General features: G+C 34.7%; 1 protein-coding gene across 4 annotated transcripts in view; it reads right to left on the bottom strand.

The window, feature by feature from the left end:
* Positions 1-15,710, bottom strand: part of LOC124360935 (exocyst complex component 1) — a 195,597-nt gene that overhangs the window by 83,625 nt on the left and 96,262 nt on the right. For all 4 annotated transcript variants that reach the window (XM_046814951.1, XM_046814952.1, XM_046814949.1 and 1 more), the window contains exon 12: positions 6,275-6,462. In XM_046814951.1, the coding sequence (XP_046670907.1) occupies positions 6,275-6,462 (188 nt within the window). The remainder of the gene's footprint in view (positions 1-6,274; positions 6,463-15,710) is intronic.

Below are 15,710 nucleotides of genomic sequence, written 5' to 3'. Positions count from 1 at the left end.
ATCTTCAATCCCAAGTTCGTTATCATTGGTTTTCAAACAGGTAGACAGAATAATCAAGAAAAAAATCCTTCAAAGTTTGATAGTTTGGATGTAAAAAATATCAGAGTAAAATTGAACGGTTCTTATTATCCAGATGAATTACAAAATTTAAACATTTCAGGAGGTCTTTTCAGAATCATGTATCAGATGTATCAAGATTTTAAGAAAGTTTACTGTAATAATAAGGAAATGTATTACAATCCTAAAGAATTTTTAGCGAATAGACCTGTTTATGTCATTGATACAACAAAGAGTTTGACAAATATTTCTGGTTCAAAGAACGATATAATTATCAATATGGATTTTCAAAATGCTATTACTAACTCGACATGTTATGTGGTTGTGGTTTCTGAGAAATTTTTAGCCTATGATGTGATTAAGAACGATATTAGAGAAATTCAGTAAAATTTTTGAAAAAATCGTCTTATTGTCTATATTATTCATTGGATAATTCTACAACTTTACAGAATTGTTAAAGACATTGATATAAGTATTCATTTTTAATTTCAAAAGAATATCTTAAAAAATGGGGATGATATTAACAAAAAACTATTCCAAGGTCATCTTAAGGGTTGGACCGGAAGTTATGATTTTAAAAAATACTTTAATATTTACTGATCCTATATACCAAATTTCAGCAAAAAAGCTCCAATAGTTCTCGAGATATAAGAGTATTAAGATAAGGGATGATTGGGGTAGATTTTGAAAATTTTGTTATTTTCATGAAATTTTAAGTTGAACTCGCTTGTTTTTGAAGTTTCAGATTTTTCTGATTATTTTTTTTTATTTTTTTATGAATATTAAGAAATAGGGGATGATTTCACCCTTATGGATAAGTTAAGTCGAAAGAGTTAAGTATTTACTATATGTGTACCAAATTTCATTAAAATCGGTTGAGTGGTTTTTGAAATATAAAATTATTAATAAATTTGTAAACTAGCACTCCTAATTGAACAACTTATATAGCAGAGATATAGCTTATAACTTTCGAGACTCTCCGTAGCTCAGTTGGTAAGACGCTTGCCTTCAAAGCCTGAGGTTCTGGGTTCAAATCCCAGAGCTTCAGGCGCGCTTTTTATTGAGGAAGACATGGTTGTCGTTCAGTGGTTGGGGACAAGTCTTTACACGAGTGGCCATAGTGTAATGACTATAGAACAAGCCGAGTAATGACAACTGTGGTTGGCGCGCCATTTGCTTCCTCACCTTTCCACTTCATTCCTTAATTCCTTCTCTTCCTTAATTCGTTCATTACATTCATCATTCACATCGTTCATTAATACAACATTACACTTACAAAACACCCAACACAAATTCCCTAATTGTATCTCTCCATCAACTTCTACACAGTAGTTACCAAAGAAAATTGAGACTTGGGAACAAAAAAATTCCAGAGTCTAAGACCCGAATTACAGCTCCTAGCCATTAACTTGGTTGGACAGTAGCAGTGCAGGGCCAAGTCTCTAAACAATAGACACCGTAGAAGTTGAATGTGATGTGATTCCCCATAGCGCAAACACGCACACTAACAACACTACACCAAAGACACAATCATTCATTTTGTATGTCTTTCATTATATCGTAATGAATTGCTGAATGGCAAACGTTTCTCTTTTCTTCGTCAGAACCACACACACACAATATATCTGTTTCGTAAATGTTTTTTCCATATAATTTATCCCAATCTACAACAAAAGCGTGATCTCTTATAAATTCCTTTGATAAATCTTGTTGTTTACAAAGACTTGTTAAAAAACTAGCTGTATGCATATTTCTTGTCCAGTATGGATATTGTCTTCTTAACATTTCAACAAATAAGCAATGAAATTTAGCATAAAAGCGATGAAAAATGTCAGATTGTTGGTGTTTTAGTTTATTTTGTAAAAATCGGAATATTTTTCTTATTTTTCTATTATTTAATTTAAAATCTCCTATTACATTTAACATATTTATACTATCTAAGTTGTCTGTAATAAATTGCATTGAACACTTTTTAGTACTTAAAAGTTCTCTGAATTCGTTTTCATTTAAGGATTCGTTTTCACTTAAGGAAAATATCAACATTTGTTTAACATATTTAGGTAATTCAAAGAAGTCTTTATAACTATTTCCTGTGGTAAGTTCTTTAAATGCTAGAAACTGAAGTGATTTTGGAGAGTTCATGTTGTTTGATGACTATTTAGTAGAATAGATTTTTTATTTAAGAAAAATAATTTGCTAAATTCATATTATTCTCTTTCATTCCTTCTAAAACTTCAAAAATATACTCTTTCGCTGATGAAAAATCTCGATTTCTTCCGGAATAATCTTTGTAATCATAGACAAAATATCCTAAATAGTTGTACAATAGAATGAAATTATTTCTATTTATCTCTGTTGTAGAAATGTAAACACAAACATTTGCGCTGAAAAATTTATATCTCGGCAGAGTTAGTTCCATAATCTCCATTTATAAAAAAATCTTTTTGTTTAAATGGAAGAGTATAATGCCAACTGTTACAAGTGTTATAATAGAGGAGAAATTATTGATAAAAAATATTTAGTTTGTAGAGATTGTAATTTAATTTTGTACGAAAGACCTAAACCTAGGAAATTTCGAAATAAACTAACACATTTGAATAATCTGCTTACAAAATTACAATACGGAGGTGAAAAACAAACAAAATTTGTTACAGAATTTAGAAAACAGAATAAAAATTTTTACTTATCTCTTATAACCGTTGAAAAAATTATTTTCCTTTTCAAAGAATACATTAGGTTTGTAGGTATCGATACACATGTTTATTATGAGAAGATTTTACCTATAATCTTTCACTATTTGGATATTGAATTTGATTACGATTTTAAGCCTGAAATCTTTGATGATTTTATAGTACATTTGGAGAAATTAAATGAAGAACCTCGTCAAAAGAATGTGGTTTTACTCACATTCTCCCCGACTTCTCGAGTGATTGTTAGCAAATTCCATCATTTCCGTTTATAAGTTTTTAATTTATAGTTTATTCGTAGCAGACATTTCAAATAGATTGATTTGACAGCTCAAGAAAGTAGAAGCAAACAGCTATAGATTCGGTTAATTTTTCATTCGTGAGTTACAGATTCGTTTATTGTCCTTTAAACAGTATTTTCCCTTGATTTACTGTTGGCTCCGAAAGTGAGCTAGAACCGCCATATTCATATCTACTACCAGATACCAATAGCAATATTTTCTTTAACTATCTAGAATCCCTTTTGCACTTTGTCTGTGATAAGAAACCTAAAAGTTATATTGTTCTTGGAGCTGATTTCAATATTGACTTCTTAATGGATAAAGATGTAGAAACGGTAACACTTGTTAACTTATTAAAATCATTCAACTTATATCATGCAAATAGTATTCCTACAAGACAAAAACGATTAATCGATAACATTGTAACAAATATAGATAAAAATTGTTTTAAAAGCAGTCTATGGAATTATCAGATATCTGACCATGGCATAATTTATTTTAAGTTCTGTGTAGCGTCAATGCCTTCTCAGGTAAAACATATTTCTTTTAGGAAATCCAAAGAAACTGACTTTAATTTGTTTGTCCAACACTTGTCTAAGTGTGATTGGCATGATCTTTATAAAATTGATGACTCAAATGTTGCTTTTGAATTTTTTGTAAATAATCTTAAGACTTTATATGATTTTTTTTGTCCAAGAGTTCAGAAAACTATTAAGGTTCAAAGCCACAAGAAAGCTGTTAACTCCAAATGGTTTGATGAGACCTGTCATAAAATGAGAAATATTGTTAATACACTGAGGGATATGTTAAAAATACCTACCTATAGGAACAATGCTGCCTTAAAAAACTGTTACAACGTACAAAGGAGAATGTACAGGGAAAAAATCAAAGATGCTAAGATAAATTGTAATGATGAATTTATTAATAATGCTAGTAATAAGTGTTTAGCGGCATGGAATGTTATAAAGTCGGAATCAGGTAACCATTTTCAGAAGGATAATCTGCTGCCATTGATAACGCCAGAACAATTTAATGATCATTACATTAATATTGGTGAAGGTATATTGCTTAAGCAACAAACAATGAGTAATAGTAGTATTAGTTATGATGAGTTTCTTAAAAAAGCTAAAAATTCACCTGTAAATTTTCTATGGAAAAATGTTAATGAGCAGCAAGTTTTTGCAGTTGTTAAAGCTTTGAAATCATCTAACTGTGAGGATATTTTTGGATTCTCAAACAAAATAATAAAATTAATTGTTCCTTTCATAATTAAGCCTTTAACATATGTAATTAACCTTAGTTTGTCTTTCTCACATTTTCCTGATTGTCTGAAAATATCAAAAAGTATACCACTGTTTAAAAAGGGTGACAGAACATGCATAGATAATTATAGAACAATAACAATTGTATCAGTGTTTTCTAAAATTTTGGAGACTTGCGCTAAGGAACAGATTTTAGAATTTCTGGATGTAAATAAAATTTTATCAAGTAGCCAATTTGGTTTTAGGCCAGGCTACTCTACTGTGAAGGCACTGGATGAGGTTGTCTCTCAGATTCTGTCAGGTTTTGAGGCCCATGAATATTTGGGCATGACTCTGTTGGACCTCAGCAGGGCCTTTGACAGTATTTCACATGACATCTTGTTAAATAAATTAGAATATTATGGGATCCGCAACGATCAGTTAAGTTTCTTCAGGACCTATTTGTGTGGTAGACTACATATGGTTTGTGTTGGAGATCAATATTCATCTCGAAAAGAGGTTCTTGCTGGGGTCCCACAGGGTTCTGTCCTTGGCCCCCTTCTGTTTATATTATACATGAACGATTTGCCAATCAGTCTAAGCTGTAAGACAATATTATATGCAGATGACACATCTTTAATTGTAAAAGACAACTATTTAGCTAGCGTTTTAAGTGACACGAACAGAGTAGTTAATAAGGCTAGTCTATGGTTTGAGTCAAATCTTTTAAGAATTAATGAAAGTAAGACTGAACTCATACTATTTTCATTGAGAAATTTTGAAATAGAGGATGACATTTCCAAACCAGTAAAGCTTCTTGGTGTCTCGTTAGATCACAAACTTGTTTGGGATGAACATACTAATAATTTAATATCAAAACTGTCAAGAGTGTGTTTCTTACTAAAAAAATTAAAGTCCTGTGTTAGTAAGGAGTTAATGAAGACTGCATATTTTAGTTTTTTTCACTCACATTTATTGTATGCCAATATGTTATGGGGAAATAGTGTGGGTGCTGACAGAATTTTTATATGGCAGAAAAGAGCTTTAAGAATCATGTTTGGATTAGGCTACAGTGAAAGTTGCAGAAATTACTTTACCAGCTACAAACAATATAATGACTGTTCCTTGCATTTTTATATTTCAGAATTTAATTTATGTCAGAGAAAATGTTACTAACTTTATTAAATTTACAGATGTACATAATTATCACACTAGACATGCCAAAGATTTAGTTTTACCTGTTGTAAGGTTGGAAAAATATGCTAAGAGCCATAAATATCTACAGATAAAATTTTTTAATAAGTTACCAGAAGCATGGAGACTGTCAAACATTAAAGAGTTTAAAACAAAAGTGGCTAAATGGATGATAAGCCAAGCTTTTTATTCAGTAGAAGAATTCTTAAACTCATAGAAATTTTATTTAAATAGGATATATTTATATATTTATTTGTCAGTTGGGCTAAGTTTTACTGTTTGTTTTAACTTAATTAATTTGTAAAGTGGTATTCGCTGAGAACTGTATTTATGTCTATATATACTGACTTTGTCCAATCTGTAAAGATAAATGACAATAAAAATGATTCTGATTCTGATTCTGAACACATCACTATTTAACCTTCTAAGGGTCAGAATCACAGAACTGTGACTGTGTTATTGTCATATTAGCAATTAAGGGCTAATAAGCATAAACTATTAATGTTCAATATTAATATTCTAGAAGGTACATTCATTGAGTTTCCAGCATGTTTTTATTAATACGGTGTATTAAGGTAGTAATCAAGAACTAAACCTATTCCAAAAATCTAAAATTAACAAACATTCAAGAGTAAGACATTATAAGACAATTGATTAATGTACTGTGCTTGAAGAAAGTGAAAATAATTACAACTAAAATAAAAATTAATAATGAGGCTTTTTAAAGTAAAATATAAAATTGTGAAACACAAGGAACAGCTAGTACACGGACTAGCTAACAGCTACAGAAATACTGATACTGAGTGATACTCACATACTGTCGAGCTTCTCATGATGGTTGATGAAGTTCACTAATTCTGGCTCTATACAACTGAAAATGTCAGCCATCATCTTACGCACCTCCTCATTGACCTGCTTCTCAATGCGTTTCTGAGGTAGCACTACTGCCTCAAGCTCTGTCCGATTGTCCCCTGAGAGACCATCCAATGTTGTCTGTGTATTCTGAACAGAGATAATACTCTACATTTGTAAATTGTTATATGACAAGAAGTCTGAGCAAACAGAATAGAATAGAACAGAATATTCTTTATTGCACATATTCTTGGAGAACAGGGCAAAAGTCATGTTTATGTTACAATTGGTGTATCATAAACACTGCTCTGTCTATGTTAAAACTATGTAGGTAGCACTACTGCCTCAAGCTCTGTCCGGTTCTCCACTGACAGACCATCCAATGTTGTCTGTGTATTCTGAACAGAGATAATACTCTACATTTGTAAATTGTTATATGACAGGAAGTCTGAGCAAACACTGCTCTGTCTATGTTAAAACTATGTAGGTAGCACTACTGCCTCAAGCTCTTTCCGGTTCTCCACTGACAGACCATCCAATGTTGTCTGTGTATTCTGAACAGAGATAATACTCTACATTTGTAAATTGTTATATGACAGGAAGTTTGAGCAAACACTGCTCTGTCTATGTTAAAACTATGTCGGTAGCACTACTGCCTCAAGCTCTGTCCGGTTCTCCACTGACAGACCATCCAATGTTGTCTGTGTATTCTGAACAGAGATAATACTCTACATTTGTAAATTGTTATATGACAAGAAGTCTGAGCAAACAGAATAGAATAGAATAGAATATTCTTTATTGCACATATTCTTGGAGAACAGGGCAAAAGTCATGTTTATGTTACAATTGGTGTATCATAAACACTGCTCTGTCTATGTTAAAACTATGTAGGTAGCACTACTGCCTCAAGCTCTGTCCGGTTCTCCACTGACAGACCATCCAATGTTGTCTGTGTATTCTGAACAGAGATAATACTCTACATTTGTAAATTGTTATATGACAGGAAGTCTGAGCAAACACTGCTCTGTCTATGTTAAAACTATGTAGGTAGCACTACTGCCCCAAGCTCTGTCCGATTGTCCCCTGACACACCATCCAATGTTGTCTGTGTATTCTGAACAGAGATAATACTCTACATTTGTAAATTGTTATATGACAGGAAGTCTGAGCAAACACTGCTCTGTCTATGTTAAAACTATGTAGGTAGCACTACTGCCTCAAGCTCTGTCCGGTTCTCCACTGACAGACCATCCAATGTTGTCTGTGTATTCTGAACAGAGATAATACTCTACATTTGTAAATTGTTATATGACAGGAAGTCTGAGCAAACACTGCTCTGTCTATGTTAAAACTATGTAGGTAGCACTACTGCCCCAAGCTCTGTCCGATTGTCCCCTGACAGACCATCAAATGTTGTCTGTGTATTCTGAACAGAGATAATACTCTACATTTGTAAATTGTTATATGACAGGAAGTCTGAGCAAACACTGCTCTGTCTATGTTAAAACTATGTAGGTAGCACTACTGCCCCAAGCTCTGTCCGATTGTCCCCTGACAGACCATTCAATGTTGTCTGTGTATTCTGAACAGAGATAATACTCTACATTTGTAAATTGTTATATGACAGGAAGTCTGAGCAAACACTGCTCTGTCTATGTTAAAACTATGTAGGTAGCACTACTGCCTCAAGCTCTGTCCGATTGTCCCCTGACAGACCATCCAATGTTGTCTGTGTATTCTGAACAGAGATAATACTCTACATTTGTAAATTGTTATATGACAGGAAGTCTGAGCAAACACTGCTCTGTCTATGTTAAAACTATGTAGGTAGCACTACTGCCCCAAGCTCTGTCCGATTGTCCCCTGACAGACCATCCAATGTTGTCTGTGTATTCTGAACAGAGATAATACTCTACATTTGTAAATTGTTATATGACAGGAAGTCTGAGCAAACACTGCTCTGTCTATGTTAAAACTATGTAGGTAGCACTACTGCCTCAAGCTCTGTCCGATTGTCCCCTGACAGACCATCCAATGTTGTCTGTGTATTCTGAACAGAGATAATACTCTACATTTGTAAATTGTTATATGACAGGAAGTCTGAGCAAACACTGCTCTGTCTATGTTAAAACTATGTAGGTAGCACTACTGCCTCAAGCTCTGTCCGATTGTCCCCTGACAGACCATTCAATGTTGTCTGTGTATTCTGAACAGAGATAATACTCTACATTTGTAAATTGTTATATGACAGGAAGTCTGAGCAAACACTGCTCTGTCTATGTTAAAACTATGTAGGTAGCACTACTGCCCCAAGCTCTGTCCGATTGTCCCCTGACAGACCATCCAATGTTGTCTGTGTATTCTGAACAGAGATAATACTCTACATTTGTAAATTGTTATATGACAGGAAGTCTGAGCAAACACTGCTCTGTCTATGTTAAAACTATGTAGGTAGCACTACTGCCTCAAGCTCTGTCCGATTGTCCCCTGACAGACCATCCAATGTTGTCTGTGTATTCTGAACAGAGATAATACTCTACATTTGTAAATTGTTATATGACAGGAAGTCTGAGCAAACACTGCTCTGTCTATGTTAAAACTATGTAGGTAGCACTACTGCCCCAAGCTCTGTCCGATTGTCCCCTGACAGACCATCCAATGTTGTCTGTGTATTCTGAACAGAGATAATACTCTACATTTGTAAATTGTTATATGACAGGAAGTCTGAGCAAACACTGCTCTGTCTATGTTAAAACTATGTAGGTAGCACTACTGCCTCAAGCTCTGTCCGATTGTCCCCTGACAGACCATCCAATGTTGTCTGTGTATTCTGAACAGAGATAATACTCTACATTTGTAAATTGTTATATGACAGGAAGTCTGAGCAAACACTGCTCTGTCTATGTTAAAACTATGTAGGTAGCACTACTGCCCCAAGCTCTGTCCGATTGTCCCCTGACAGACCATCCAATGTTGTCTGTGTATTCTGAACAGAGATAATACTCTACATTTGTAAATTGTTATATGACAGGAAGTCTGAGCAAACACTGCTCTGTCTATGTTAAAACTATGTAGGTAGCACTACTGCCTCAAGCTCTGTCCGATTGTCCCCTGACAGACCATCCAATGTTGTCTGTGTATTCTGAACAGAGATAATACTCTACATTTGTAAATTGTTATATGACAGGAAGTCTGAGCAAACACTGCTCTGTCTATGTTAAAACTATGTAGGTAGCACTACTGCCCCAAGCTCTGTCCGATTGTCCCCTGACAGACCATCCAATGTTGTCTGTGTATTCTGAACAGAGATAATACTCTACATTTGTAAATTGTTATATGACAGGAAGTCTGAGCAAACACTGCTCTGTCTATGTTAAAACTATGTAGGTAGCACTACTGCCCCAAGCTCTGTCCGATTGTCCCCTGACAGACCATCCAATGTTGTCTGTGTATTCTGATCAGAGATAATACTCTACATTTGTAAATTGTTATATGACAGGAAGTCTGAGCAAACACTGCTCTGTCTATGTTAAAACTATGTAGGTAGCACTACTGCCCCAAGCTCTGTCTGATTGTCCCCTGACAGACCATCCAATGTTGTATGTGTTTTCTGAAATTTTGATAGCTTGTGCACTCACAGACTGCTGATCAACTCTCAGAGATTAAAGGGTAATCTTTAACCTCGATTCAGTGAATTTTAAATGAATATTTGAGAATGAAAACAGTTGCTACCAAGTTTGTTCTTCAGGTTCTGATTGACAGTCAAAAGGAACATGGTGTTGAGATTGTTTTTAAGCAACAGCCTTGTATCTGATCCAGATTTTCTACTAAAAGTGTAATGGTGTTGAGACATGGTCCTATGGTCATAACCCAGAAACAAAGCAGGAGTCAAACCAATAGAAAACACTAACATAACTTAGTTCAAAAATATGTCATTTCTACCAATGAAACATCTAAACAATGCCTATTTGCTTTATTGATGCCAAGGGCACAGTTCATATGGAGTTTGTTCCCTAGCACACTAAGCCATTAATGTTAAGACAGTGTTTGGCTCAAAACTGAATGTTTCGCTGCCTCATAAATGTTACTCGTCTTACTTGGCTTTAGGAATTTTTTCATATTTTTATGCATGAAAACAGGCACAAAAAGGACACTGATTCGCAACATTGAAGAGTTCAAGGAAAGATAAGGAAGGAGCTGTCAGCGATTTATAGAGATAACTACAAAAGATATTTCAAACAGTGGAAGTACCAGTGAAATAAATGTATTATTAGTAATGGAGAGTGTTTTTAAGGAAATAAGACATTTTAAACAAATTTCAAAATATACAGGCCATTTCAAAAAGGACTTTACAACTTTGAAAATTCATATAAATTTTATTAAACAAGGTACAGAGCTGGTTTTGGTGTTATTTTGAGGGAAAACACTTCTTTTTTACCTTAAAATGTTCTATGTGGCTTTCGTTGGTTATTCTGCAGACATCCCATCGGTAGTCGATTTCTTCCCAGACTCGCACTAGCATTTCAGGTCTAACTTGCTCAGCAGCAGCGTAAATTCTTGCTCTAAGTTCAGGTAGAATGGCCGGCAAAGGAGGTACGTACACCATATCTTTTATGAAACCCCAGAAGAAAAAATCTAGCGGTGTCAGGTCTGGGGAACGGGGGGCCATGCAATTGGTGCATCACGGCCAATCCATTGACCTGGGAAGCAGTCATTAAGAAAATCCCGGACGTTAGTCAGATAATGTGTGGTGGTGCACCATCTTGCATAAAGAAAACATTTCGTTCTCGGTCATTCTCATCGATCTGTGGTATTAAAAATTGTTGCAACATGTCAAGGTACACTATCCCATTGATGGTTCTCTCTTGGAAAAAAAAGGGCTGTACACTTTAATCTTGCTCAACGCACAAAAAACGTTCACTTTAGGGCTATCACGAACATGTTGTAATGTTTCATGTGGATTTTTGCTGCCACAAATCCTACAGTTATGTGTGTTTACCTTGCCACTTAAATGAAAAGTGGACTTGTCAGAAAAGATTATGTTGTCCAAGAAATGTTCATCATCATCCACTCGATTTAACATATCCACACAGATGTTCCTACGGGCAATCTTATCAGTGTCTTTAATTGCTTGTAAAAGCGAATATCGGTATGGTTTCAAGTGCAAACGTTTTCTTAACACACGCCAAACCATCGTGTGTGGTACTTGCAGCTCACGAGATGCACGCCGGGTCGATTTCGTAGGACTATTTACAAAACATTGTCTCACTTTCTCAACGACTTCGTCAGATGTGCTTGGACGACCTGAGGATTTTTTATGTTTCTACAAAACCACTATACCACTCATAAATTGTAGGCCTACTAGGAGGATCTTTAGCGTACTTGGTACGAAAATTACGCTGAACTGTTGTCGCAGACTTCGATTCTTCAAACCAAAACACACAACTAGCACGCTCCGGTCCAGTGAAGGCAGCCATGTTTAACGTAACTGTCACTAGCGCTTGTGCGGCGCGCGATTAGGCACTAGCGGACTACACGAGTCAAAACTTGAACTGTTTTCCTTTAAAACAACACCAAAACCAGCTCTGTACCTTGTTTAATAAATTTTATATGAATTTTCAGAGTTGTAAAGTCCTTTTTGAAACGCCCTGTATAGCTTTAAAATTAATATGGAATTTTTTGGATACCCCTTTGTACATTCAGATTTTCTTATGATTAGACTAATTACACCCCATCATATTTAATGGCAAATGGCCCATTAAATAGCGATTCAATACACATCACTCATTGAGATGAGGAGTTTGGTTAACAAACAAAGGCATTTCTATCTATATCTACATATATTTTGCATGTATGTATGTATGTCTTATTGGGATGTTACTATCTGCTGAAAACAAATCTATTATTATTATGCATAGTATCAAAATGTTAGCCAAGTTTAAAATCAAAATTTCATGAAAACTGACAAGAAGATAAAAAATTGTTCAGACACATAAATAATATAATATGTTGGTGAGACAAAAGTGTATTATTTTATCAGAACAATAAACAATAAAACTCTGATAAGACATAAAATAGCCTTTCTACCAGCCACTTATAAACAACCGTTTGAAACTTACTTAATATAATACTCTAAGCATTCAAAGGTAATTTATTGAATAGATTTATTCCAATGGCCACAAATGAAGATTGAATTTTAGAAAGTCTTGTGAAAGGTTTGCTGATCAGGTCAGTGCCCCGAGTATTGTAAACATGAATGTGCTATTTAGTTTCAGGTTTTGAAAATCAGCTGGTAATCTCAGCAGAGTACTTATCACCCAAAAAAAGGCCATAAGGGCTCTAGCTAACCTAAACCAAGGATAAAGATGCAGACAAGCATTCAAAACCCATGGCATCCTAACAGTCACCAGCCTCTACATCCTTCAAGTAATCCTTCATGCTGACAATCGCAATCTCGAAACAAACCGAGACGTTCACAATTACAACACAAGACATGCAGCAAGAAACATCCTTCCCCGACACCGAACGGCCCTCTTTGAGAAAACTCCTTCATACATCGGATGCAAACTGAAGAATCTGCTACCAAATAATCTCCAAACTTTTACTGGAAAAACCCTAAAGAAAGAACTTTAAAAGTATTTGCAGGACAATTCAGTGTACACCTTAGACGAGTTCCTGGGTCTACTACAATGAAAAAATGCAGTTTTGACATGATTCCATTTCTTGATGTTATTGGATTTGTAATGTACAAATAAATAAATAAATTGTCTAACTGGAAAACTGTTACATGGGGGGGGGGGTCTTACAAGGCTCTGTACTCGGGCGTATCTTATTCTCACTTTATATAAACAATGTCACTTCAATTATAACACATTCAAATTTTAATATTTATGCTGATGATTTGCAAATATACATTCACTGTTTACCAAACGTACTAGCCACTCTTGTGTCACTACTCAACTTGGATATTGAAGCCATTAACTTTTGGGAAATAAAACAAGAACTGAAACTAAATGAAAACAAAACGCAAGGAATGATAGTGCGTAACTCTAGAATGATAAATCTAATTAATCTTGGTACTGCACCGAAACTTAAACTTAACAGTTGTGAACTAAATTACCAAAACTCACTGAAACATCTCTGACTCACTATAAACAGAAATCTCAAATGGACTGACCAAGTTACGATAACGTGCAGAAGAGTCTTGGCTGGCATCCACGGTTTGAAGCAGTTTGCCTTGTACCTGCCATTTAATGTTAAGGTGATGCTCATTAAGACACTTAGACTTCTGTGACGTCGTGATGAATGACATGACTGTTGACTCCAGCGAGCTCAGAACTATTGTATTAGATTTATTTTTAGTCTCAGACGTCATGAGCATGTTAAGCAATATTTTCAGCAATTTTCACTCATGAAACTTCATCAACTACGTAAATTCTACATTCTTTCTATTCTGCATTTAATTATAAAAACCAATTATCTGTCTGATCATTTCAACTTTATCTCTGATAGTAGTGAAGGACCTATAAGAAGGCTTGTCCAGGCTTGTCGCCTTTGCAACGCTCTCCCCGATGATATCAGATGTATTGAGGACCGTGCTCATTTCGGGCGGGGGTCAGGGGCTTGCTGCTGGGGGGCCTGTGGGGGTGACAGGTGGTGCTGCTTGTTGCGGTCATGTGGTCAATCAGTGTGTTAGAGTGATTAAATGTTTAATGTTTCTTGCTTCTTGATCTTCATCTTGAATTATCTTGTATTTATCATAAAATGTATAAAGTTTTTCTTTTGTATTTTAAGTATTCATTTAATTATATAGATTTTTACTTAAAGATAATTAAATTTTGTATGGGTTAAGGGTTAAAAACAGGGTGAGAATTGAAGAAAAATATACCCAAACTTTTAAAACAGAGAGAGGAGTAAGGCAGGGAAGCATATTGTCACCTTCCCTTTTCAATATTATAATGGATGAAATTATTCTAGAAGTACAAGGAAACAGAGGAGCAGAAGAACTTAAGACGATAGCATATGCGGATGACATAATGATATGGGAAAATAGGGAAGAAGAGTTAGAACGAGAGTTGAACAAATGGGCAAAAGTGGCGAAGAAATATGTTTTAGAGATGAACATACAAAAATGTAAAGTAATGAAAGTAGAGAGAAGGGAAGGAAATAACAAAGACGTGTTAGTTGAAGGAAAAAGACTTGAAAAGGTGAAGAATTTCTGTTATTTAGGAAGTATCATAACAGATAGGGGCACAATAAGAGAAGAGATAGGAAACAGAATATGGAAGAGTGGAAAGTTTTTCAATATGGTGAAGAAGATTGTGTGGAGTTGGAACATTGGGAAAGAATCAAAAGTATTGATGTATAAATCTTATTTCCAACCAATTTTATTATATGGAGCAGAGACGTGGACGTGGACTAAAAATGATTTAAGCAGATTGCAAGCTGCAGAAATGAGATTTTTAAGAGGGATAGAGAAGACTACAAGAAGAGATAGAATAAGGAACGAAATAACCAGAGAAAGATTGAAGGTAGTTTCACTGCAAGAGACAATGGAAAGAAGAAGAATACAGTGGATGGGGGATGTGAAGAGGATGGGAGATAATAGAATGTCTAGAATAGCACTGGAGAAGGAGGAAAGATGAAGAAGACCAAGAGGAAGACCGAGAGGAAGATGGGAGGACCAAGTGTGGAAAGACAGAGAGAAGGGGACTACAGAAAATGCAGGTGGAGGAAGAGGAGACCTGGAATGACAGACAAAAGTGGAGGAGGCTGTGTACGACGACCCGTGATAACGGGAACGTCAGATGATGATGATGATGGTTTAAGTATTTTTGTTTTTTCTATTTAATGAATAAGTTAATAATTTACCACAATTGTATTCAACTATTGAAAATTCACTGTATATAATATGAGGTTGAGTGGTTGAGACGGCATAATAGCCCTAACTCCGCCTCTTTAATAAAGGCATTTTTCATTTCAAAATAAAAACTATAAGCAACATATTATTATAAAAAATACATAATTATTTTATCTATATACGTTTTTTAATACAGAAATTACTGAAATAACAGGTTTTAGTTATTGGTAAATTGTCATCTATGAATAGACATATTTTAAAATTCAGCTTTACGACAACCCTAGTGGCGAAATCATGTTGTTTTTCTATAATATTTTAAGCACGTCTGTTTATTTTATTAATTATTTTGTAATTAGATACTTTGAAAATATTGGTATCAAAATTGAGTTAAAAGACCCGTTGTAATTAGAATCGACCTAATCTAGTTTCTAGGCGATATTTCTTTGTTACTGAGCTAATTAAACCCCATATGACCAGTTGGCAGATACATACATGGTAATAGCACTCTTGGTCACAAGCAAACAAAGACATTTCTATC

Source organism: Homalodisca vitripennis, chromosome 4 (assembly GCF_021130785.1).
Source record: "Homalodisca vitripennis isolate AUS2020 chromosome 4, UT_GWSS_2.1, whole genome shotgun sequence".
NCBI lineage: Eukaryota > Metazoa > Arthropoda > Insecta > Hemiptera > Cicadellidae > Homalodisca > Homalodisca vitripennis.
This window is presented reverse-complemented; position numbering and strand designations above follow the sequence as displayed.